The 26,596-nt window shown below is 39.2% G+C and overlaps 1 protein-coding gene across 2 annotated transcripts in view; it reads left to right on the top strand.

Moving 5' to 3' along the window:
• Positions 1 to 26,596, top strand: part of ERBB4 (erb-b2 receptor tyrosine kinase 4) — a 982,414-nt gene that overhangs the window by 931,899 nt on the left and 23,919 nt on the right. For both annotated transcript variants that reach the window (XM_089478015.1, XM_089478014.1), the window contains exons 21-25: positions 7,015 to 7,170; positions 8,743 to 8,818; positions 14,582 to 14,728; positions 19,532 to 19,629; positions 23,039 to 23,209. In XM_089478015.1, the coding sequence (XP_089334141.1) occupies positions 7,015 to 7,170; positions 8,743 to 8,818; positions 14,582 to 14,728; positions 19,532 to 19,629; positions 23,039 to 23,209 (648 nt within the window). The remainder of the gene's footprint in view (positions 1 to 7,014; positions 7,171 to 8,742; positions 8,819 to 14,581; positions 14,729 to 19,531; positions 19,630 to 23,038; positions 23,210 to 26,596) is intronic.

Raw genomic sequence — 26,596 nt, 5'->3', positions numbered from 1 at the left:
TAGATGAATATTCATTTTCTCCAGCAGCAGGGTGAAAACTACTTTATGTCTCCTCACTTGTGAGAATGATGTATGTGTGGCTTTACTCCCACTGCCTAATACTCCTAGGTATCCCCACTATATCTTTGAGGGTAAGTCCTCAGAGTGAGGACCTTATCACACGGAGGGATGTACATTGCCAAAATGGTGCCAAACTGTTGCAGAAGCCAAAAGGTGAGATCATTCGTCCCTCTTCTAAAATGTAATTGAGGCTTCCTGCTTTCCTTCCATCAATGAGGTGTGTGCAGAGAAGCCATTTTTTGAATAATGGGATATCCTATTATTCAAAAAATGGCTTCTCTTGGCTTCCCCACGAACACTTCATTGACAGAAGGAAAGTGGGAAGCCTCAATTACGTTTTAAAAGCATGATGGATGATCTTACCTTCGGCACTTCTGCAACAGTTTGGCAACGTTTTGGCAACGTAGGTCCCTCCATGTAAAAAGGGCCTAGGTCACTTATTATGTATCAAGGTGGACCTGGAAACTGTCTGTGCTGCTGCTTTTGCTAGAGCAGCAAAACAATACAGTAGACCTTCAGTATCCACAGGGGGAGACTGCAGCAGCAAGGTCCTGCACCTTTCTGCTTCTGTTGCAATTTGACAAACAAGCCTCCTGCTTTTGGAGTTAAGAGAAGGATTCCCTGGATTCCTTCCGCACCACACTCCCAAAGCTGGAGACTGCTGTCTCCCATGGAAGCAACAGTTTTCTGCTTTAGGAGTTAAGAGGAGGAAGAATCCCTGGATTCCTCCTGCACCCCACTCCCGAAGCTAGAGGCTTTTATAAAGGATTATCAGCATAGTATTGTAATTATAAAACTCTTTTGCAACTCCATCAAAGCACTCCCATGCCAGACCCTAAGCCAGACCCCGCTCCTTGAGAAAGGGCTTTGCGTAGGGCCTTTTGGGAAGCCAGATAGCCCCAGGAGTATGTTTGCAGCCATGGCTATTGCATTGGCAAAATCTGGAATTGGTGAGTTCTGAACTGAGTCATGGTTTTCATTATGGTCTTCAGCATGTTATATTGTCACTTCCCTTACCTGTCAATCAGTTTGGCCCCATTTTTTAATGTGCTTCCAAATATACCCCTAGTTTATACAACATCAAAAATGTGCTTTCCCTCCCAATCCCACAGACATCTTTCATGTCACGTCAATGACAAAGCTAATAGGGAGCACTTCTGAACCTGTTGTTGTTAACTGTTGCAAAGTCAACTTCAATTTATGTCAACCCGATTAATGAAGTTGACAAGTAACCCTGTCATCAAGAGCCCTGATCAGGTCTTGCAGAGTCAGGTCTATGCCTTCCTTGATTGAGTCCATTTGGAATGTGATCTTCCTCTTTTCCTGTTGCCTTCTATGTTACTAAGCATTGTTGTCTTTTCTAGAGAGTCATGGCTTCTCATGATATGGCCAAAGTACAGGAGTCTCAGTTTAGTCATTTGGCTGCCAGAGTTCAGGTTTGATTTGCTCGCGGGCACATTTTTATTTATTTCAATCCATGTATTTGTAGAACTCTTCTCCAACACCACATTTCAAATGTTTTCTTCCTTTCTAATTTCTTCACTGTCTAGCTTTCACAATCATACTTAGAAATTGGAAATACAATGGCATAGACAATCCTAACTTTAGAATTAAGTGATATATCTTTACACTTCAGGATCTTATATATTTCCTTCACAGTTGCCCTTCCAAGTCCTACTGTTTTCCTGATTTCTTGATCACTGTCTCTATTCTGATTAATAACTGAGCCAAGGTATGGATAATCTTGGAACTATTTCAATGTATTCATTGTCTGCTTTGAAGTTATATAAATAATCTGTAATCATTACTTTTATTTTCTTAACGCACAAGTTATTGCTTTGTTTTCCATATGTGTTGACAGATTTTAGTTATCACTAGAGTAAATTCTGTTTCTGTAGCATGATGCCACTGGCATGCTATCTGTTCCTAGTGATATATTTCTTCCAAGTGCTCTGAGTGCAGCATCCACTTCATTATCTAAAAATTGTTGGTTCAACTTCAAATGGTTCTTCCTTCCTTGAATAAATCTGCTACCATTTCCCATCTTTAATATAGTTCTTCAATGTATTGCTTCCATCACCTTTCGATTTCTACTTGATCATATAATGTGTTTCCCTGTAGGTCATAAATTAGCTTCATTCTTGTTTGGATTCCCTTTGATTTCTTGGATCTTGTGGAAGAGGTCTGTTTTTCTTCATTTTTTAGTCACCATCTATTTCTCTGCATTGGTTATTATTGTCCCTGCGCACAAGTCACTGAACAGCTGCCTTCAGGGTTTTTACTATTTCTGTTCCCTTTCACTTTTGCTTCTCATCTGTCCATAACTGTTTAAAGAATTTCATCCATCATTCAGTGAGGCTTCTCTTTCTTCTTGGCTGCAGACAGTGTCTTTTTGCCTTCCTCCCTGACAGTGTCCCTGGTTTCAGTCCAGATTTCTTTTGGCTCCTGGTCAATTAGGTTTGATAGTGCAAATCTACTTTTTAAATTATCATTAAATTCTACTGAGATATTTGACAGGTTGTATTTTGACATGATGGCTTGTTTAGTATTTTTTAGCTTTACTCTATTTTTTTATATTGGTAGTCCATGGCTTGTGCCACAAAGCTCTGGGTTTTGTTTTTGCAGAGAGAATGGAGCTTCTCCATCTTCTGCTTCCAGTTATATAGTCTGTTTGATTTCTATATTAGCCATCAGCTGATGTCAATGTATGCAGTCATCTCTTTGGTTGCTTGAAGAATATGTTTCTGATGCACAAACTGTTGGCCTCACAAAATTCAGTCAGTTACTCTCCTGCTTCATTTCTTGATCCTAGTCCACATTTTCCTAAAATATTTGATTCTGCTGTTTCCTAAATTCATTTTACAATTTCCTCCTGGACTCCAGCGCAGAATATTTAAACATCTTGTCCTTTTTCCTCTGTAGTTGGAGCATAAACCTGGATTATGGTTATGTTGATATTTCCTGAAGTCTTATTGATATAATCCAGTCAGACTTTGCATTATAACCTTTATTGTTTTTCCAACATCTCTCTTCACTATTAATGCCACCCATTTCTTCTTAGATGTTCATTTCCTGAGAAAATGTGTGTAATTATCTGACTCAAAATGTCTCATTCCTGTCTATTTTAGCTCACTACATTCCATTTCTTGTTTTACCATTGCAGAAATAATGCAGTTTGGCACCTTTTTAGCTGCCATGGGTCACTCTTGCAGAATTCTGGGATTTGTACCATTGTGAGATATTTAGCCTTCTCTCTTAAAGAGATCTGATGCCACAACAAACTACTAATCCCAGAATTCCATAGCACTGAGCCATGGCAAATAAAATGGTGTTGAACTGCATTATTTCTGCAGTGAAAATCATGCTTCTCACATTCCATGTTCCTGTAATATGTGTGATGGGAGAAGGCAGAGAGAGAGAGGATGTTTTGGAATTCCTCCTGTACGGAAGGAAGAAATGGAGGATATGTCCTGGAAAAGGAGGGCATCTGGGAGTTTCAGCCCTCACTGAAACCAGGCAGGTTTATGGACCAGCCCAGTCTTGTTTCTCTCTTGTGTGTGTGTGTGTTTATGTGAGTTTGCAAAGGGAAGCCTCAGCCATCCTTCCTCTGAAACGGCTTCTGGGCCAAAGAGGATTTTCCTCCCCAGTTTCCCTTCCCTCTGTGGAGCATGCGTGTGTGTGCACTTGTGGAAATGACAGTTTGGAGCATGCGCAAAAAGTTATTTCCAAGCTAGCAACCGGATTTGTCCTCATCTGTCTGAAACCCACATTTGCTTTCGACCCACTTTCTTTCCTAAGTAATGTGCTTTTAACCCCTTGTTGTGCTCTGTGTGTGATATTTTTGGGATGGAAGCACATAGGTGTCCATGTGAAAAAGTGAAAAAATCCCAGCCTAGGATTTCCACTGCCTCGTCCCGGATTCGTCCCTTCTCACTTGCTGCCCCTTACTCCTGGAACCTCCTTCCCCCATGAGCCTCACGGGTCATCACTTCTTTAACCAGTTTCAAAACTGAGTTGAAGACTATATGGTCCAGGAAAGCGTTTCCAGGCACTGTGTGATTTGTGGAGTCGAGGACTTTCATGGCCAGCATCCATAGTTTTTTGTGGAGTTTTCGGGCTATGTGGCCCTGTTCTAGAAAAGTTTCTTCCTGACATTTCGCCAGCATTGTGTGATTGTTTATCCAATTGTTATCTGAGATCTGATATTTGATTTGATATTTGATATTTGATCTTTTTAATTTGTTGTCTGTTTTTTTATCTAATCCCATCTTGTATTATTAACTATTGTTTTATATGTATTTTGTAGAATGTACGCCATTGGCAGGTTTCACTTTTATCAAGTTTGTGGTTTTTATGTACAGCGCTGTGTAAATCTACAGCGCTATATTAATAAATAATAATAATAATAATAATAATAATAACAACAGACTTTGAATGACATTCTCTGAAAAATAGTGGTTGATGCTTAATATATCATGTTGAGTGGCATTAATGAACAGCCATGCATTGCAGTATTATTAGGGTTTGCCTCCTGTGATATTTCCAGAGGCCATCTCTAGGTGTCAGATTTTGGCTCTAAAATCTCAAGGCCTGTCCTGGTACTAACAAACCTAAACCTCAACTATCTGACAGGGGACTAAGAAAGTGAATTGCATTATAATGTGTTTGTTCTTGGCACAAGATTTACCAGTCTTCCAAATTGTCTTGCCTTCCAAATTAAAAAGTGTAGGTGGGTTTGAATAATACTTCTTATAGCTGATCCATAACAATTTAGTCTTCTTGTTTGACTGAAGTCAGATAGTTAGAAGATACGTATGTATGTATACATTAGACTGTATAGGTAAAATGAAGCCATTTGTATCTTACACTTCAGATCATACTATAAGCCTCTAGAGTGGAGAAGTGAATGGGTATAAGCTGGCCCAAGAGATATTGCAGGAGAACTTAAAAAACAAAACAAATAAGTGGGCATGGAAGGAAAGCCAGCTTCAAAGGGTGGTGAGGTGAAAAAGTTTAGAGTTTTAATCTTACAAACTCTAGTTCTGCATTCTTACACAATAATGATTAATTACAATAGTCTTAATTTCTATGGGGCTAGGGCTGGAGCCTGTCCAGATAGATTGCAACCTAATTAAACTCCCCAGCCTTCACTTGTTTGGATTTCTATCATGTTAATGTCTGTGCTTGACCCAGGGGGCATCTAAAGCAATCTACTGTTTTATAGCATGCCCGGTATATGGCTCATAATGATTTGACCCTTGGTGATTGATTTGCCTATGTAGTTGTTTTTTCACAGCTTGAGATTTGATGTCAGAAACTGTTAATCCTTCAGTGTTCTACAGCTTTGATGTTTAACAGCCAGAGGCATTGATTTGCAATTGGCAAGAGAGAATGTGTTGGCTTTGGCCAGTTAAAGCCTATGTGAAAAAAATAAAATAAAATAAAATAAAATGTGTACTCTGTATCCAAAGAGCTTTTTCCAGCTCTACTTCAAGCCCCCTTCACTGCCAACCACTGGAAAATTGACTGTAGCAAAAGCAAAACAAGGACAGTTTATGCAGAGCAATCCTATTTATCTATATTTCAAGAAGTTTCATGTTAACTTCAGAAGGAAATCCTCAAAGTTAAAATCCAATTGTTTTATAGCCAGGTTGAAATCAAATTGATGTATGTCTTTTTCTGTTAGAATCAATCCTGGATGATTCTATAACTGTGGTACTTTTAGTTATACTAGCCTTGTGAAATGGATATGCTTTGGACACCAAATTGCATAGGGTACTGAGGCACAGAATAATTTCGTTTAAAAAAAACATGCTCAAGATCATTGTTGTAGTAGAGTTCTTGGATACTTGCACGTGTATCGTATCATTTAAAGCTAAAGCTTCAACTTTTTAAAAAATAAATAAATAAATCTGGAGTCTCTCTTGAAGGTAACTGCTAAATTTGTATATTGATGCATTGTGATCCCTTTGCCTTCTGGCTGTTGTAAAGAGTGAGTTGTTGTCCTTGGGCATCTCATGATAGCATACTGAAAAGGACATAGCAACCATCCCTCCAATCTTATTTTTACTAGGCTGCTGCCTTGGTTACTTCACTGAAAATTGTTTTCAAGATGCTGTGAAAGGATGTATCCTCTGCTACCTTGTAAAGTGTCTTTATGCTGGATGCAGATGGGCAGCGATAGACTCCCAAGCATGACTCCACCTGTACCCCCAGACCACTGGTGTAGCTACACTGGAGGTGACTTATGCTGTGCCAGCAGGAACAGATCTTGGTTTAGGTGGCCCACTATATTTTAAATATGGTTTAACTATTTTAACAATGTTCTGAAGTCTACATTAGTTTGAGGTGTATGAATGGTGTATGAATGGTTTTTATATGGTCTGTAAACCGCTTTGATCTATGGAAAAGCGGTATACAAATAACATTTATTATTATTATTATTATTATTATCATTATTATTATTATTATAAGTTACTTCATAGAAAATTCTCATATACTTTTTTTTGGGGGGGGGGTTGGGCTGTTTGGCCATGTTCTAGAAGAGTTTCTTCCTGATGTTTCACCAGCATTTGTGGTTGGCATCTTCACAGAATGCTGGCATGGAAGAGAGTGGTGTGTATATATATATACTGTGTGACCCTGGTTAGGGAGGAGTGATTCCCATGATAATCTGTGTATTGTTCTGTTGTTGATGGCAAAGCCTCAGGGTAGGAGGATATGCAATTTTGAACTAATTTTAAAAGACATTATGAATTTTTCCATGCTGTTGTTGTTTCTGTGTGCCTTCAAGTCATTTCTAACTTTTGGTGACCTATTTAGGTGGACCTATTACAGGGGCTTGTCATTTATAGGAGGAGACATGGGACAATAGTTTGAAAATTTCTCAGGTACACATTACATAAACAGGGCATAGTTATACTGAAAATGTTTTTTTAATGCTTTTTGTTGTAGGGTATGATGTACCTAGAAGAAAGACGACTGGTTCACCGAGACTTGGCAGCTCGAAATGTTCTGGTGAAGTCACCAAATCATGTGAAGATCACAGACTTTGGCCTGGCCAGACTATTGGAAGGGGATGAAAAAGAATACAGTGCTGATGGTGGGAAGGTATGTGTTACAGTTCTATAAAGTAAATTGTCTTCAGATAGTGGCTCTCTTATCTGAAATTCCAAAATCCCAAATACTCCAAAAACCAAAACATTTTTATGGGTGGATGAGACAGTAGCACCTTTGCTTTCTGTAATATATATATATATATATATATATATATATATATATAGAGAGAGAGAGAGAGAGAGAGAGAGAGGCTAATAGGCTAATTTATATATAGTATAAAATGGCCTATTAGCCTATGTTCCTAAGATGTATATGAAACACAAATACATTTTATGTTTAGGCTTGGGTCTCATCACCAAGGTATTCCAAAATGCAAAAAAGAAAAAAATCCCAAATCCCAAACACTTCTGGTCCCAAGCATTTCAGATAAGGGAGTCTCAACCACCTAATAATGGTATACTGTATATAAGATGAAGCAAATGTTTATGTAAGCCCAGTGATGTCTTTGGATGACTTCTTAAAGTAAGATTTTTTTAGATCTGGCAATACCGCTTAGAAGCAGTCAAGCTTTAATTGTGAACTATCCTGTGCCCGCTAACAGACCGGGTTTAATAAAAGAATGGTGAAGAACCTAGTGGGAGTTCCTTATGGATTAGTTATATTTTTGTGTGTTTTAAGAATGAACAATTATAACAAATTGATAAAATAAAATGCATTGAGTCATCCACCTGCATTTTCATGCCACTGGACATTGGCATTTTTTTCCCAAAACCCCTCAAAATAATTTCTTTCTGTATTTCGAAGGCCTGAATAATGCGGTCTTGTTTGCAAAGTAGAACTCACACATTAGAAATTATTAATCATTGTTTTCCCTAACTTCCAACAAATTTTACACAGACCACTGTGCACATGGCAGTGTTCTGCATCTTCCATTTCTGTTGTCTCCCAAGAAAATATTTTATGAGCTGAGGAGTTCTGCCTAACCTGTTCTCTCTAACTGAGCTGTGTAACAGATACTTCAGGATATTTCTCTTAACTGTAGAATGTACATTGGGAATGGTACTGGGAATTGTGTTTGTAGTGTATTAAAGAAGTATTTGAAATGTAGTTAGCAATAGTGTGCCCCACTGGAATATTCTTAGGTTACTGTAGCTTCACCATTGTGTGTATGTACCATCAAGTTACCTGTCAATTTATGGTGACCCCATTAATTTCATAGAGTTTTTTTAAGTAAGGAATACTCAGAGATGGTTTGCCCTTGCTTTCCTGTGAAGTATAGCCTAGAGCACCTGATATCCCTTGGTTGCCTCCCATCCAAGTACAAACTGGGATAGAACCTGCTTAGATTGTAATATCAGATGGGATCTGGTACATTTAGGGTATTTAAGTGGATGAGGGGTTGCTGTGTAATAATAAAACTTACAGGTTTAGCATCTATCTATCTATCTATCTATCTATCTATCTATCTATCTATCTATCTATCTTTCTATGGAAACCCAACTCAAGCTTCCGACATATGACTGTGAAAACCTGGATATTTATTTCATTTGTGGAGACATTTAATGGAATGTTCTTTTCTTTACTGATTTGTCTTACTTTCTCTCCCTCCCCTCCCCAACCTAGATGCCAATTAAGTGGATGGCTCTTGAGTGCATACACTACAGGAAATTCACACATCAGACTGATGTTTGGAGCTATGGTAAAGTAGAACATATGCGTTAATATTCAATAAGTCATAATATTGACTCTATTTGACAAGCTATTCCATTGTACTATTAACATCTATCATTTTTATTCAATAAAAGTGTAAAGAACTGCAGTGGGACTAATGAGATTTATGCAGAAGGCCTGGCTGAGATTTCTTAACATTTCTGGTAGGAACACATACAGTCACTTCTACCTAGGATGCTGAGAAAATGTCCTTGAGAGCCCGTGTCATGTGGTGAAAGACACTATAGTACACTAGTTGGAGTGTTAGACTGACTTGGGAGAGTCAGATTTAAATTCCCACTGAAACATGAAACTCATTGTGTGGTCTTTAAAATAGATAAAATAAACTCTTTTGGCTTGTCCCACCTCACAGGTTTGTTGTGAGAGTAACGTGAGGTAGAAGAGATGCATACCGTATATACAGTTGTCCCTTCCCTTACGCGGGGATCTGTTCTGGACACACACACACACACACACACCATGTAAGGGGGAAAATGCAGATGCTCAAGCCCCATACAAATGAAATTGGGCTTGTGCCCATGGTGGTGTGGCAGTGGTGCGCGGGGCACACGCCATGGGACCGTGCACGATTGTTTTCGTCCAGTGTGTGGCTCCCTTCCTTCCAGCACAGCTTCCAACGTATGCTGGAAGCCATGTAAAATGCACCCACGTATGACGCAGGTGCATTGTAGTTGACCGACCTCATGTATAAGTCAAGGACAAGTTTGGGGGACAAAATTATGAACTTTGCTATGACTCATGTATAACTCAAAGGAAAAACTTAGAGGTACATAGCAAAGGATCTAGAGGATGAAACAAAGCAAAACAATGTCAAAGAACTTACGAAACTCCAGCAGACATACTCTTTGTGCTCACTCTAAAGGATGGATGGAAGATAGAGTAGAGGGGGTTGGTGTTTCCACAACAGATTATACTCTTGCTTTTCACCAGGGAATGGTTCTTTCTTTTAAATAAGAGTTAAGATATAGTACTTACAGTACATTGAACCATTAATAAGTTGACTGAGGTTTTTTGGGTCAATTTTTTGACCTAAAATTCTAGATTTATACTTGAATATATACAGTACATTGCTTTGGGCTCACTGGAGAAAAAATGGGGTATAAAGGTAACAAATAAAATAGATAATTAATACTACTAAAATAGATAATTAATACTAGTGGTCACACTCCACTTTAGTTCGTTGTACATATCTGTATCTTCAGCTTTGTTTCCACAACAACTCTTGCCCAGTTAGAAATACGGCCGTGGGCCATAATTTTCAGCATGCCTTTGAGAGAACTATACTGAAATCTGTGATTTTTTTGAACTGTTGGCTTATGTGAGTTTTGTACAACAATTGGATAAAAGAGAAAATTATTATAATACAGAACAAACATTGGAAAGACAGGACTGATTAACATGGGCTTCATTTCAATTTCATAAGCAGCCTTAACATCTGGGTTGTTTTTTTAAAAAAGGGGTCAGCTGTATAAGGAACCTTTGAAATCCAGAACTAGGGAATTTGTTTAATTGTGTTAATTAAGGTATCAAGATAAGCTAATTGGCATCTGTCTAGCTTTTTGCATCCAGAGCAGGTATTTCAACTGTTACTGGTGTGATTACTTGTACCTTTGTTAGTGGAATTAGAGAGCATGAAGCTTGTATGTGCTACGCAATTAAAATGTACAAATTATCATTTGCTATTGCATAAGGGCTTTTTCAAAACAAAGCCTATTCAGCCATTCTGTAAATGTGTGCATAATCCACAAAACAAAGAGGGAAACCCATTCTGTCATCACTTTCCTCATGCAGAAGCAATGTATAGGAAGAGAAGAGCCTGCTGGGTCCATGAGATCTCTCCAAAATAGAGGAAAATCAGCTTGCTGGCTCAAGTGGTGGACCTCCACAGTTACAAGATCTCTCTTGTTCAGATATGTTGCTCTCATGTGAGAAAAGTGACAATAGAGTGGACAGAGTTTACACACCCCTCTCTTTAGATTTACATACACGTACTGAATCTCTGAATGGTGCCAAAGTAGGCTTCATGGCACAAATTGAAATTTATCTATGTATTTTTCATCTGTGGGTGACAATACAATATGTTGTTTTGCTTTGCAAAGTTGTTTATACACAAAACCATCTTCAGATTATTGTGCAAAATATGGCTATAGTCAGACGGACTGAGGTGTTTACTAGGGCAGATTGCCTATGTGTTGGAGAATAGCTGCACCCAACAGGAGCTATAAGCAAGTTGTTTGCTCATGGCCATGCCTGTCCAAAGCTGTGATGTCCAGTGTTCATTATAGCTTCCTTCAACCCCAATAGAATTACATTTCTTTCATTTTCCTCAATCCACTGCTAGCCAGAAGTGTGCAGAAGCATTCTTTCCATCTAGCTGTGCTATATGATACAATAGCCCAATAGTAAGGCTGCTCTTTCACAGATGGCCCTTGTCGTCTCCTCCAACTCTTCAGTTCAATTCTATGATCTCTGGTCAGAATGAATTCAGAGACATAGCCATGTTAGTCTGGAAAATCAGTATGCAAAAGGATCTTATAGCATCTTTGAGACTAAGGAGATTATCACACTCCTTTTTTCACCCAATCCAGTCACGGGCTTGGCACAGGCTTAAACAGGTGAAAAAGGATCTTATCGCATGCCTCAGCGCCCACCTCAGAGGCATCATGTACCCAATCCAGACTCTTGGCGTACATTTTGAAGAACAGGAAAGTATTAATCATTCAAAAAGTATGCCAGCGATTACGTAGGGAATGTAAAAGTCCCCTAAGCTTCACTTACTGGTAAGCAGCTGTTAGGATCGATGGGGGTCAATTTCCTTGTTGATTGGGAAGTATACACCTAATGTTCCCACTTGTCCTCACCTATGTGATCTCTAGCATGAAGGGAATTTGCTCCAGGGGCCCTTTTGCTGCCTGTCATGCTGGAGGTAGCCAATGGAAAGCAGTGAGAATGTCAGGCAACTGCTTCACAATCAACAGGGGAATGGACTGCTGTTGATCCCAGAGGCTGCTTACCTGTAAATGAAGTTTGGAGGGGGCGGGTCACTGGAATTCATTACAGCATAACAACATTCTAGTGCTATACTGTGTACACAATGGTTGTGTAGGATTTCAGTGAAATTCTTTAGTGCCAAATATTGTGTAATGTTCCTCCCGTTTGAGGCCTTACAGCAGTGGTTCTCAACCTTTCTAATGCCGCGACCCTTTAATATAGTTCTTCATGTTGTGGCGACCCCCAACCATAAAATTATTTTCATTGCTACATGCAAATATGTGTTTTCCGATGGTCTTAGGCGGCCCCTGTGAAAGGGTCATTCGACCCCTAAAGGGGTCCTGACCCACAGGTTGGGAACCACTGCCCTACAGGGTCTTCATTGGAAAAAGTTGCCTGTTACTCTTATGCACAACTTTCTGCTCTTGGTATATTGATAAAAGACAGTTGATAGCTTTCGCTCCCCCCGCTTTGTGCCACATTCAAGCTCCTGAAAAGCAATCTGCTGCCTTAAGGCAGAGCCTTGCCCTCTCTGTTGTGCATCTTTCAACTGGGGATGTAAATCCTTAACTACTTCATTCTTGCATATAACAATGAATAATAAAGGTCATTTTCTCCCGGTTGCAGCAGAAAATCAATATTCCTCTACAAAATCCCTCCTCCCATTTCCACATGTTCCAATGTGTTGTGCAGGAAGTATTATGTGGAGAAAAAAACAATTGTTTTCTTACGCATAGGTTTCCTCTACAAGAAACAGAGTTTCCTGTCCAGGAAACCCATTTTCTGCATAAAAAACACTCGTGGGGGGAGGACATGGTTTTCTCCACAAAATAATTCTTCTCACCACTTTTGGGCATCAAATGCCAGTAGACAACTGAAAAAAAATACCTCACTGGTCTAATATTCTATCTGGTTGTAGTCTTCAATTGTTGGGGAACCCATTTTTCAACCTAGGAATAAAAGGTGTGAATATTTTCATCCCTACTCTCAGCTCAACTCATACCCTAAAGTCCTTTATATTCTTCCCTTGGCATGGACTCTGCCCTTCTGCTTTGGGGGCCTGGTGCAGGACGGTATCTAATCCCTCACAGTCACACTGTTGGAAGGCATTAATAATACCTGCTGTAGAAAAAGTTGAAAAATGGAGAGAGTAATTGTATGCATTTGTATGTGCTAGTGATATATATCATGCCTCCCTCTCTTCGGGATAGAAGTGACAGCCTGCAAGATATGATTGCTATGTTAGAAAGCCTATTTTAAATGACCTTTAAAATACAAGAATTTAAAAATCCAAACAAAGAAAGCAGCTGGGACAACAGATCATTTTTGATATTAAAGTTGGTCTTTGGGGATAAATTCAGTTACTCACAGTGGAGTGTATGTTATTTATCTTTCCTCTTAGCTGGAAGGGAAAAATAATAATAATCTTGAGGACATTTGAAAATAGTATCCCAGTTACAGAAAAACTGTACTATCATAACTCAGATCCATAAGGTGCTTTAAGATGGAAGCGTATTTCACTGTTTTCACATGACTTGGAACATAAAAACAATATAACTTTATTTGATTTTGGCAAAGTTGATGCTGTAATTTTGAGCAAATGTTCTATTTTTGAAAACAATAATTTTAGATTAGCTATTTGTCTATTTTCTCATAAGAAGATAAAAAAAAGTAGAGCTATATTTTTGTGGGCATTTCCAGTAACTTCCCTGCTCTAAGTTGTATCTTTTTAGCTTGCCTGTGATCACACTTGTCCTGAATTCATCCAGCAGGTCTCAGGTTGTTAAATAATGAAAGGCTCGAAATATTTTATGTTATTTTATTTGTAGGTTTGCAATGACAAAACATGAGCATCCCAATTTTTAATGTTTTACTTCTAGTGAAAATTGATTGAATCCTAAGGATTCCCCCTACATTTTGTATTTGTTATATTTTACAGGTTTGGGAAACTTTTTTTTCTTCTATTTTCATTTTGAACATGTAGACAGATGCCAATAAACCCCTAGGACAGCAATATTTTAAATGCATTGTACTATGGACATGACCATCAAAAATTACCTTGTAAATTGAGCCTTTTGGAATGAAAAGGAGTTGTTCATGCTCATTATATTGTGCAAGGGCTCTAATATTCATTTCTGTTGGCTTGTACAGAAGAATTTCCTATGAATTGTATCCAGTAAGACAGCAAAAGAGAATGCTAGGACCTTTGCAGAATCTTGGTTTTATCAGTAAACTGCCATATTAATCAAAGGAACTCAGTAGGAACCATCATTCCCTATGAACGTAAACAGCAGTGGCCCAGATTCTCATGCAACTTGAGGAAGGAGAGGCAGTGCCATCATATCCCAATATCATCACAACTGAAGCCCAGACAAGAGTAAGATCAAAAATGTGCATGCTTTTTAGAATTAGCTGTCCATGCTCAAATTCTCACTGGTTCTCCCTCAGAGATGGGATTTCTGGGTGCGTGCCATAGGAGATGGTCTATGTTACCAGCACAGAAGCACCATGTACCAAGGATGGGTGATCAAAGGCAGTGATACTTGAGGAGTGGCATGAAAACGCCTCCCCCATTTTCTTTGTTCCTCTTCACTAAATAATAGTAGTTTGCATGTTGTTAAAATTAGAAATATATTACATATATGAACTGATTTAAATTCTCAATAAATGTTATGTTGGCTCAGCTCAATAATGGTGTGTCTTGTTGTATTAAAATGTGACTTTAATTCTTGTTCTCTAGGTGTCACCATTTGGGAACTCATGACCTTTGGTGGAAAGCCCTATGATGGAATTCCAACAAGAGAAATCCCTGACTTGCTTGAGAAAGGGGAGCGCTTGCCACAGCCTCCCATTTGTACCATTGATGTTTACATGGTGATGGTGAAATGTGAGTAGTTCTTGTTCACTTGTAACTTTGAATTAACTGCACTGATGTTATTTTTTGCAGCTTGCATTCATTGTCACAAGTCCTTTGTAATCCTGTGTGCAGTTCTAAATCTTCATATTCAGATAGCTGCCAAATTATATCTGAATATTATACATGAGCATCTTGCAATTGTGAAGGATATGAGTCTGGCTGTGGAGATTTGTGTTAGCTTGGATTCTTATTGCCAGCAGATAGCATCAGGCATTATTGCTCTGAAGACAAAATTGTAGCACACAAACTGCTGTCATTTCCATGACAATCATTCTGTTAGATGCTAGCATTTCACATAATTATGGTACCCAGGTAGTCAGTATTAAAGGTTGTAAAAGGGTGAAAGTTGACTCCAAATGACATAAGGGAGAAAAAAGAAAACCCATGATGTTTTATTTTTATAAAGAACTGGATTAATAGGATGAAACAAGGAGAGCTTTTGAAAGTAGGCATTTCCATGCAGAATCTGTAGTTTACTGTAGACATTGATATTATAGCTGCATATTGAATCCATGGGAGTGGGAGAGGATCAGAGGAAAATTATTTTTATTTTGCTATTTGCATCTGGATTCTCACCCATTTTGCCCCTCAAAATGTGCACATGCTAGAAAATGTGACCCTGAAGCTCAAGCTTCTAATTTAAAAAGAATTAAGGAAGTCTCCATGGTGTTTCTAACTTAATTTAAATGAGATTAACAAACAACCATTTCCTCCATGTGGGGTTTGCTGCTCATGTGTACAGATGAAAACATTTCGTCTGCGAATACCATGAAGCAAATTCATCTAACCGCTCAAGTTGACAGACTGCAGCAGCATGTGGGAGATTTAGTGGAAAGTGCCAACTAAGGGGTTGTCTACACAGGCAAAAAACAAAATCAATCAATCAATTATACTTTATTTCCATTTCTGTAGGCATACACAACATACACCCTGTTTCATGGTGAAAGAGTTTCTTTTAAACATTAACATACATTTTAAAAACACACTTTTTACTCCACAGTTTTAGGAGGGGACATTATTCATTTTTACACATGTGTCAGGATGAAGATAGAATCTGGGGTGGGATTAGTCTGGCAAACTTGGTATATTTTGCCATTTAAAAAAAAACAATATTCAGGGTATATTAACCAAGGGGGTTGTATTTAGTATGTTACGCATTAACTGTTTATTTCATGGAGTCATCTCACCATATTTGCAAGGGTTGGGATGCCTTTGATCCTTTTGGAAAGGTGAGATATAAATAAAATCTATTATTATTATTATTATTATTATTATTATTATTATTATTCCGCCCTCATTTTCTCATTCTCTTGTTCACTCATTTGCTCACTCAGGAGAACTGTTAGCTTCATTGCACCATGGGGAATAAGGCACCCCTTTCCTTCACTGGCAATGGGGCACTTAACCCTGCTAGGCCCAGCCATGGTGAGGGGGTAGATCAGTCTACCCACTTGCCATTGCTTCACTTTGGAGCAACTTTGCCAGGGGGACTCTAATCAGCAGGGGGGTGGCGACTGGGGTGAAACAGCCCACCGTCGGCAATTGTAGCAAAGGACATGGGCACCTTCCATCGAGTATGTTTGTGTGTGTGTTTCTGTGCATGCACACATGGGTATATCAGGAGACATTAAAAACAACATTTTAAAAAATAAATCAACAGATAGTAAGGGTGAGAAAGGAGACACTCAGACTTTCTGCCCTTACTCATTATTACTGTTTGGGATGCAAAGGGGGGAAGATGATTGGATGAAGGAGGCAACCAGTTAAAGTGGAAGCTGGTAAGATGCGAGTTGAAGCTGATTTTGTTGTTGTTGTTGGAGTATGACTCTGGAGACCAGGGTTCAGTTCCCCACTTGGCCATGAAACCCACTGGGTGACCTTGGGAAAGTCACATGCTCTCAGCCTCAGGGGTAGGCAATGGCAAAAACCTCCTCTGAACAAATCTTTCCCAGAAAACCCCATGATAGTTTTGTCTTAGGTTCGTCATAAGTCAGAAACGACTTGAAGGCACAGAATAACAACAACAACAGACAACCCCTATGTTTGACAATGAGTATAATACCAGTGTACATTGACATTCAAACCCAGCTTGTACAGTTTGAGCAGGGTAAGAATTCCTTCCATCTGAAGTTACATAGAAAACTTTTCATTTAAGTGTTTGTTTTCTGGAGTGAGAAATTATTTTCTGCAGGGAATTACCGAGGGCCCAAACAGACAGGCCATAATAAAGCTGCTTCAGGTCACTTTGGAGGTATGCTGTTTAAATGATGCATGCATCCTAAGAGGCTGGAAGCCACGCCAAAGCTGGACTCCATTGCTAAGGACTGGAGCGCAGCTTTGGTGCAACTTCTGGACTCTTAAGATGTGTGTATCATTTAAACAACATACCTCCAAAGTGACCCGAACCAGCTTTATTTTGGTCTGTCTTTTCAGGCCCATAGTCACCTGCAGTCTGGAATTGTAAGCCTAAGCAAAATTTAACACCCTAAGAAGGAACTTAGCCAAAACCTTAGCCGTGGCACTGGAGATCAAGGGTTTGTTTGAACTCCATGTTTTTGTGTACAAAATATTACATAATAAATCACTATATTATGGATGCTAATTGTGAAAAGGAGCTTGTGTGTGTGTGTGTGTGTGTGTGTGTGTGTGTGTGTGCATGCACTATATTTTTTTAAAAAAAGAAATGTAACCATGTGGTCCATTAGAGGAGTATCTCATCTGCCTATGCATGTTCCAGAGTACACACAACCTTCTGCCCACATGAACTTTCTCCTATTCACTTCAATGGAAGGGAAACACATCTATGTGCCTGTGCAATTGAAACAAATGAGGATGCTCCCTGTGTACTTGTGGGGGCTTGTTTGAAAGTCAGAAGACAGGGACAGCCAAAAGATGTTTGTTTCAGGATATTGCTCCTGGTCATTATAAAATGCAATTGCCTCATATATCTCTGCAAAGATATGGGTTGGTTCTTATGAAGATTTTCATATCAGCACTTACTGTGGGTAAGCGCTGGTAAAACAGTGGTAAAACATTTAGGAAGTCTGCGTGTGTGAAAGCCTGACATGCTTCCTAAACATCAGGGAATCCTCCTTCACCTCCAGTGTCCTTGAATTGTTCAAGGAGCAATGATTTCGCATTAATGCAAAGTTTCTGTTAAGGGGAAATGGCTGCTCCCCGACCAGCTGGAGGTGAGGGGTTGATTCCCTAACGTTTAGGAAGCACGTCAGGCTTTCACACACACATGCTTCCTAACATGTTTTACCGGCATTTTACCACTGGTATGAAAATCTTCATGTTATTCTGCATATATCAGTGAGGTGTGAACCTATTTCTCAACTACTTGCAGTGAACAATATATGACACAAGGTTAGGATGTCCATATCCAGCTCACAAGATCCACCCAGCCCTTTTTGAGTGGGTCCCTATGGCTATAAGGAGGCAATTATTGTCTCTAGTGCCCATGGGGTTGGAGGGAATCCACCATCCATCCATCGTCATGTCAGTGTTAAAAGTGGGGTTGTGTGTGAGCCATTCTCTGATCCCTGAGAAACTGGACATGATTGTATATTGGAGGCAATTTGATGATATACTTTAAACAAATGTGTTATTATGTATTCTCTTTTTTCCATTTAAATTTAAATTTCTCATCTGATTTTGCGCATGCAACTTCATGACTGTCAGGTGTTGCTCAGAGAACATAGACATTATTTATACAGGGGGAAATGAATATTTCATCAGATTAGAAGCATTTTATTTAGACCTCCTGCCTAACAAAGATTCTTCAAATATGACTGATGCTATCTTTCCTAAAGGAGCCTTGCTCTGAGATAAATTTGAGGGAATTGCTAAGGAGAATCTACCTTTTAGTAATACTTTGTGGCCTCTGCCATGCAGTTAAGAAGAGAGGTAACAGTTTTTAATGAGTCTTCTTAAAGAAGAATTGCCCAAGAAACTGGATGTCTTTATGTGCAGCCCAAACATGCAAAATGCACCAGACAGGCTTTAAATGCACAGATGTATTTTTGGATTGTAATCACCACTAAGCGATACACTTAAACTATGGGGAGACCAATGAAAAGAAAGGTAGTGATTTTCTGAATTGGTGTATTTAAGAACTATCACATTTTATTCCTTTGGGGGGGAAATGTAGCACCATCTTTTCTACTCTTTTTTTTTTTTGTCAGAGAGTTCTCTGAAATATAAAGGGGATTATAAAATATGGGACATGTGATATTATAGCACCTTGAGGTAATCAAATCCATTTCTCTGAAATAAGACAGACTAGATCGTATGGTTGGCCTCATACAATAATAAAAAAAAGGGAATGACTTAGATAGGAAAATGTATAGCATAAAAATTATTACAGCACTTTTTCTTGGCATTAAGAAAAATTAAGTAAATACACTTAATATTTTAGTTGCTGGTAAGTAAATTTAAACTTTAGGGAAGCAGATTTGATGAACTGTAAATAAAATGTTTTGACTGGACCATGAAACCAGTGGATGTGATGGGATAAGAATCTATGGCACGAAGACATAATATTTTCTCAAAATAAGCATTATTACGTCCCACTGATTCCAAATTGGTTAGAAATGTTGAGCACATGCTCAGATCAGTGGAACTTTTTTTAAAAAAATGCTCAGCTTCACCTGGATGATTCCTTGAATTTATATTTCCCCATAAAGATTGTTTAATTAATTAACATCAAAAATCAAGCATTGTTTGTTATTAATCAGAAACCTTTTTTCCTGTCTCTATGCATGGTTCCAGGTTGGATGATCGATGCTGACAGTCGACCCAAGTTCAAAGAGCTAGCTGCTGAATTTTCAAGAATGGCTCGAGATCCTCAGAGATACCTGGTCATTCAGGTGAGCATCCCCTCAGTACCTGAGCTGAATGGCCTTTCAGATGGCCAGTTCACAGGTTATATAGGGACAGGCACACATTTGCCACTGTGAGTGCATCTACGCTTTAGAAATAATGCAATGTGACACCACTTGCATTATTGACACCACTGTAATTGCTGTAGCTCCATCCTATGGAATCCTGGAACAGAAATGTTATTGTATTGGCAGGCCTGTCCCTTTCATACCAAAGATAAATAGCAATGAATAATGATTTGGTCTGCTAGAAAAATAGAGATGTTCAATTTATATCTCCTCCCCAAATAACAATGCATTTAATCATCTCCTTCTGAATCTCAGTCTCACATAGTTTTGACCAGGCACAGGAATGTAGGTCCAGCTGTTCAAGGTTGTAGCACAAATCTTTGCAAATTGATTTCTCAAGACTTTTCCACTTCACAACTTTAGCATTTGTAGTTTCTTGAAGAATTATGAATTCTCTGCCAGAAAGGTAGAGTGCTTCACAAAACTACAGTCCCAAGCAGTTTAAACTGCCATGGCGGTTTAAGGAGTATCATACAGTTATAACCATGTAGCGTAGAAAAGACCTTTTCTTTCTTTTCTTTTTTATTGGCAAACCCATATCTGTTCAGCATAATCTATGGATATGGTAGAGCTGGTGGTTTATTTTGAGCACAGAAACAGGTCTCATGTGATGCTTGTAAAAGGTCTGATTAACTCCTATGATCTAAGACAGAAACTTCTTCAAGTTTTGCTTCCGTCTCACCTCTTGTTTAAAAAGGAATCCACAAGGGATCATGTTTAAGGGTTCCTTTCATATTTAAAAATGAATCCTTAAGTTAGAACAATTATTGGGGGGAAATGAGTTGACTTCGGATGGGTGCATCTGGAAGATTTATTTTCTTCCATCTTCATCACAAATTCTTCATTACATTTACAAAGGGAACTTTAAATTTTGCTAAGTTCCTGTCAAAAAGAAACAGAAAGAAATTCTCAAGCAGCTACATTTGTTAAGTGTCAGTTTTTTGTCTTTTTTTCTTTTTTAAAAAAGGAGCTTACTCAAATAACAGGTACAGGAATTTATCAACATGGAGAGAAATTTAGGGGATTATCACAGCCGAGTCTTACCGTGGTTAAATCTCCAGTAAAATGCCCCAGAAGTGGCAACGTCTGATAGCTGGTCATGCTTCTGAAGTGTCACTGAAATGTCCTCTCTTCTCTCCCATCAACAAAGCATTCATAGAGCAGCCATTTCTTCAATAACAGGAACTTCTGTTATTAAGAAATGGCTGCTCCACAAATGCTTTGCTGTTTGGGGAGAGAGGGAAAGCTTCAGAAGCATGAGTAGCTATCACACTTCTGGAGCGTTTTGCTAGCGTTTTAACCACGGTAAGCCTCTGTGTGATAATCCCCATACAGTGGTCCCTTGGTATCTGCTGGTGTTTGGTTCCAGGAACCTTGTGGATACCAAACTCCATGGAAACTCAAGTCCCATTACATACAATGGAGTACTAAAATGCTGTCCCTTATACAAAATGACAAAATCAAGGTTTGCTATTTGGAATTATATATTTTAAAAAATGTTTTCAAGCCGTGGATAGTCAACTTCTTAGATAAGAAATCTGTGGATACAGCGGGCGGATTGTATTCTGCTCATTTGTCAAGTAGTTCTTAAAGAGGAGGGGCCAGTTGGAGAAAAAGTTGGCGCCTAATTCATGCATAACTCTTCATGCATGTTTTCAGCTAAGTGGAGTGTTCCATCTAGTTTACTTCCTAGTTTAAAATAAGGCCTCTCCTGGGCCTAAAACAGCCCAAGAATCTAACTACATGAGAAAAGAAAGCTGAAACAGAGCAGGTAAGTAATTGCTTTCTCCGTGTCTCTCCTCATGACATCAAAGCATTTCCATTGTCTTCCTGAGGGAGACAGTCACAAAAATGTGTCCTTTGTTGCAATGGAAAAATCCATTCGACAAAAGACATACTTTCTCCTTCAGGAAGAGAACAGAAGTACTATGATGGCATACAGAGAGGCACAGAGAAAGCCACTATTCTCCCACTCTTTTTCAGCTTTCTTTTCTCATGAAATAAGGGAATTTACCAAATTCCCAAATGTAAAACATGGGTGCATGGGATACATTTTTTTTAGCCAAAACAAAGATACGCCTTCAAAAAAGTAGTAAAAATTAATTCTCGCAGGAAGGGATATAGTGGGGTACAGTACTACAAGATCCCACAAGGGAGGTCATGCAGGCCCCCAAACCTTGGCTGTTGTCCAACCCTAACTTACATTAATTGATACTCAGATGGCCCATATTTTGTGTCTGCTTCCTCAGTCCAGTCATGGTATCTTAAAGTACTCATAAGTATGTGATGATGGTCCCAACGGGAGCTGGACAGGTTGGTGACTATAATGATTAAATCTTCATTTCCTTGCCATAGGCAAGTGAGAATAGTTCTTGTAGCAGCCAATCTTGCCCCTCTCTGTCAGTATGAGAGCTGTACTTGGTGGTTTAATTTGTCTCCCAATTCTATTCCTGTTGTTATGTTATCACCAGGCAGGAAAACAAAGATAAAATGAAGTTAAACCAAGATGATTTATTTTGCTTTGCAGCCATGTCCTTTTTACACATCCATTAGCATCTGCTCAGTATGTGATCTGAAGAAATAGACTGGGTTCTCCTATTCAGCCAAACTAGAGCAGAATATACATTTCCCTCCCTTCTCAAAAAGCAAACTCCAAAACCACCATTAAAACAAAATCAATACCTTAATATTCAGTTTCCATGCTCAGGAGAGGCTTTTTAAAAGCACTGTGCTGATAACTTGGACACCTCCATTTGTTGCCCTGTAGGGTTTGTTTGGTGAGGTACTCAGCCTAGTCTGTCAGAGGGCTGTGGTGCCTCACCAGACTACAAATTCCAGGCTTTTGTAGGATAGAATCATTGCAGTTAAAGTGGTGCCAAACTACTTTAAACTGCTTTAATTTTGCAGTGTGGCTACACAGTAGGACTATGTATATCACTATTCATGATTATAAGAACATTTTACATGGAGTTTAGGTTTGTTTGATAGCAGTTATTATGTTTCTGTAACAATATCCCTCATATTTGACTGAGAATACAATCTTATATGATCTAAAGAGAAACCAGAGTAGGATTTCCTCCTTCATGTTATTTTGAGGAGATGTTGAGAAATTGTCTACCTGGAAAAGGCAACAGAATTTAATAGGCAGAAATATGCAAAAGCATACTGAACTTGTATAATATTTTATATACTGTACCAACATAATGAAGCACAAGGTGTCTGTATGATTTGACTTGACTTGACCCGGTGTCTGTAGCTAGAAAGAAAGGTAATGGACAAAGTATCCAAAGTGTTGATTTTTCATTCTCCGTCACTGTGCCACATCCAGGGTGATGATCGTATGAAGCTCCCAAGCCCGAATGACAGCAAGTTTTTCCAAAATCTACTGGATGAGGGAGACCTGGAAGACATGATGGATGCTGAGGAATACCTGGTTCCTCAGGCATTTAACATTCCACCGCCCATCTACACTTCCAGAGCAAGAATGGACTCCAACAGGGTAAGAATAAATAGTGGCATTGGCTGAATCACAAACAAACAACCAGCTGATAGTGTCATCTACAGACCAGAATTGCTACTGTATTCCACTACCCACCAACATTGCCCATGCTGGCTGGGGAAATGGTTATTATATATTAAGTAATTCTACAGAAGAGGCTCCCTAAGATCATGTTGCTTGTGCTGCTGGGTATACTTAGGAACATACAAGCTTCCCTGAATGTATCAGCTTGCTCAGCATGGCATCCTTTGGGACTACAATGTAGGATCTCAGCCCAAGTCCAGTGCTATGGCAGTCTCTGGCTTCATTGTTAACTGCCCAAACCAACTTCAGTCTCAAACCTAGGAAAGCCACTGCTAAGGCAAGATAGATGATTTTGAAAGAGGTAGAGGTCCAATGGACTGAATCAAGATAAGGCAGATTCTTATGTGCCCTTTATAAGAATATAACAATTCCACATGCAATAATTGATAAATGTAGCGTTTAAGAAAAACAACTGAAACACAGTCAAAGCTCAGTCTGAACAATACCCATTTACTGATATTCTGTTTCCTTTGAGTAACATGGATTTACATTTGTTTGCTCTAATGAATATTAATATTAAATGGACCCATTATAATTGGTGCGATTACCGTGAATGGTGAATAATTTGAAGCAGCTTAGGCAGTTTATGTTCATTGTTACTGGGAAATTAAATTTTATAGGAAAGTTTCCACACTCTCCAGTAAAGTAAGCATGGAAGGCTGACATCTGTAAGTCCAGACGTGGCTCCCAGAAACTAAGCCCTTTTTTCAAGATTTTTTTTTAAAATTGAATGCCTTGTGCAAATATGCTTTTGTTTACATAGGTTTAATAAAATTAAAGGAGATATGTTTTCTTCAGTGCTACATCTGGGATGCTGAGGCCCAGTGAGACACCTTGACTTGAATTAGAGGAAATATTGCAAATGGTGATTTCTCCCCTAGTGCCTTTGATCTTCTTTGATTTATGTAAAGTAAGAATGGTAACACAGGGGTATCTCCGGGCTACCACAAATTCACAACCCTTTGGAGGCCCTAGCCTGCTCCTTCCACAAGGGGTAACTCCTATCAGTGGCACATGGAACAGAACATAACTTTGTGACAATAAGCTGTGAGAATCTGCTGTGAGTTACTCTTATGCGCTTCTCTATTGTCCAGAAATTATTATCATTTTCATTAGTATTTTGCATGCAGAAGTTCCAGATTTAAAGCGGACTGTGTAAGGGATGGCGAACCTTTGGAATGACAGCTTACTATGGAGTTTATCATACCAGAGGGGTCCTGCCATGCTCCCATCACCCTAGCATCATCCATCCGCGATGGCAGCCTCCTGGTGTGATCGTTCCTGGTGCTATTAATGGGGAACGCTTCCGTTTTCGTCATGGAAGCGTTCTCGTAATTGTTTTTAAAAGGGGGCTTTAAATAACGGATTAAATCATTATTAAAAAGCCCCCCTTTTTTAAACAATTACAAGAACACTTCCATGACGAAAACAGAAGCATTCCCCTTTAATAGCACCAGGAGCGATCCCACCAGGAGGCTCCCGTCGCTGTTTGGTGGCGTTTGAGTAAGGGAAGCATGGCGGGACCCTTCAAAACTCCTATAACTGGTTCATGAAGTCCCTGGAGCCTCATTAAAGTTCCCTTCTCCCTATATCTCAGTCCCCTCCCAAAAGATAGGGGGCTAGAGAACAAGAAGACAGAGGATTTGAGTTACTGCTTCTATGGAGTTTATCACACGCGAGGGCTCCTGTCATGCTCCTGTTGCCCAAATGTCACCAAACTGCAATGGGAGCCTCCTGGTGGGATCGCCCCTGGCAATATTAAAGGGGAACACTTCTGTTTTCGTCATGGAAGCATTCTCGTAATTGTTGGGAAAGGGGCCCTTTTTTAATAACGATTTGATCAGTTATTTTAAAAGGGCCCTTTTTCTAACAATTACGAGAACGCTTCCATGATGTAAACGGAGGTGTAGCACCATGAGTGATCCCACCAGGAGGCTCCCGTCACAGTGTGGTGATGTTTGGGCAACAGGAGCATGATGGGAGCCTTTGCATGTGATAAACTCCTATGAGGCTATAGCTCAGTCCATTTTATTCCCCATCTTCTTCCAGAGGAGAGAAAGGTACAGGAGGTAAGTTTTGGACTTGACCAAAATCATGAGAATCAACCCTCTAGTCTGCAGCTGAGTTTCCTTAACTTTTTCTCATAAGAGAAGGTGAAGGAAGAGCCAAACCAGTTTTAGATTCATCCTTGAATAAAATTACCACTTGCCTTCCCCATTAGGACAACAAGGAGTGGATGAAGCCAGCACATGACTCACCCTCAGAAATTACTTCTTCATTAATTTTGTTATTGAAGAAGGCAGTGAGTAATCTTTCCTTATTATTGACAGTTTGGGACTTATTCTGGAGAAAATTCACTTTTTTGCATAGATAAAAAAAATTCTTTTTCAGAAAATGCTATAGCTGGGGAGTTAGTGTAAAATTTGAATGTAGGGTTTTGTGTGTGAGAAAGAGATCACGCGCACACACTGAAAACACAATTTTCTGTGCAAAAAAACTATGTATGAAATTTGCACAGAATAAGTCCTGAATTGCAATGATTCTCATAAGTCTAGGATTCTCCTTGTCAGGTTTCCCTGAGACTTGAGAAACATATTTTTCAATCTTTTTAAAAAATATTCTTCCATCACTATTCATTCAGGACCCAGTTGTTCATCCAGGTCCAACTCAGTCCTTTCATCTGCCACACAATGGGTATGACCAATAGGCATCTTGTCATGCACCCAAAGGAGCACCTATCTCTCTTTGCAGAATCAGTGCTTGGGGCCCCCTTGCCACCACCTGTTTGTTTTTAAGTTGAAGAAGCCTTCAAAAATATGATCCTCCATTTCACCACTTGGGAATCTTGATGATGTTTCAGTACTTTGACTGAACAGATGTGTATATTTGGGGGGGGGGGGGGGACACCAGGTTCAGTTTTTAACATCCATAAGTATTGCTGGGAAATGGCTTGTCTGAAAATTTTAGGAGCCATTGCCAGTATGCTTCCCAGCCCTTCCCTCAAATTCTGAATTCAAAACAAAACAAAACAAATTCAAAACAAAGACCAATATTTTTTTTCATCTAAAAATAGCTCAGGGGTATAGTTTGAGCTATTTTGCCAAAATAGACCAAAAAAATGGGGGGGGGGGTCCAAAAAGTGACTGAAAGTGACTTCTAGATGTCTGCAAGATTATTCTTTTTGGCCACTGATCATGCCACTGTGGCTCACCAAGGGTTAAGAACAGGCAAAAAATAGCTGTCCAACTTTCAGTAATACCTCCCCCTCCATTACAGACAGTCTCTGGTGGCTACCTTGCTAGG

Source organism: Sceloporus occidentalis, unplaced genomic scaffold (genome assembly GCF_023333645.1).
Source record: "Sceloporus occidentalis isolate IW3139 unplaced genomic scaffold, rSceOcc1.0.p SCAF_12, whole genome shotgun sequence".
NCBI lineage: Eukaryota > Metazoa > Chordata > Lepidosauria > Squamata > Phrynosomatidae > Sceloporus > Sceloporus occidentalis.
The sequence above is the reverse complement of the archived record's forward strand: the minus strand, read 5'-3'. Positions and strand labels throughout refer to the sequence as shown.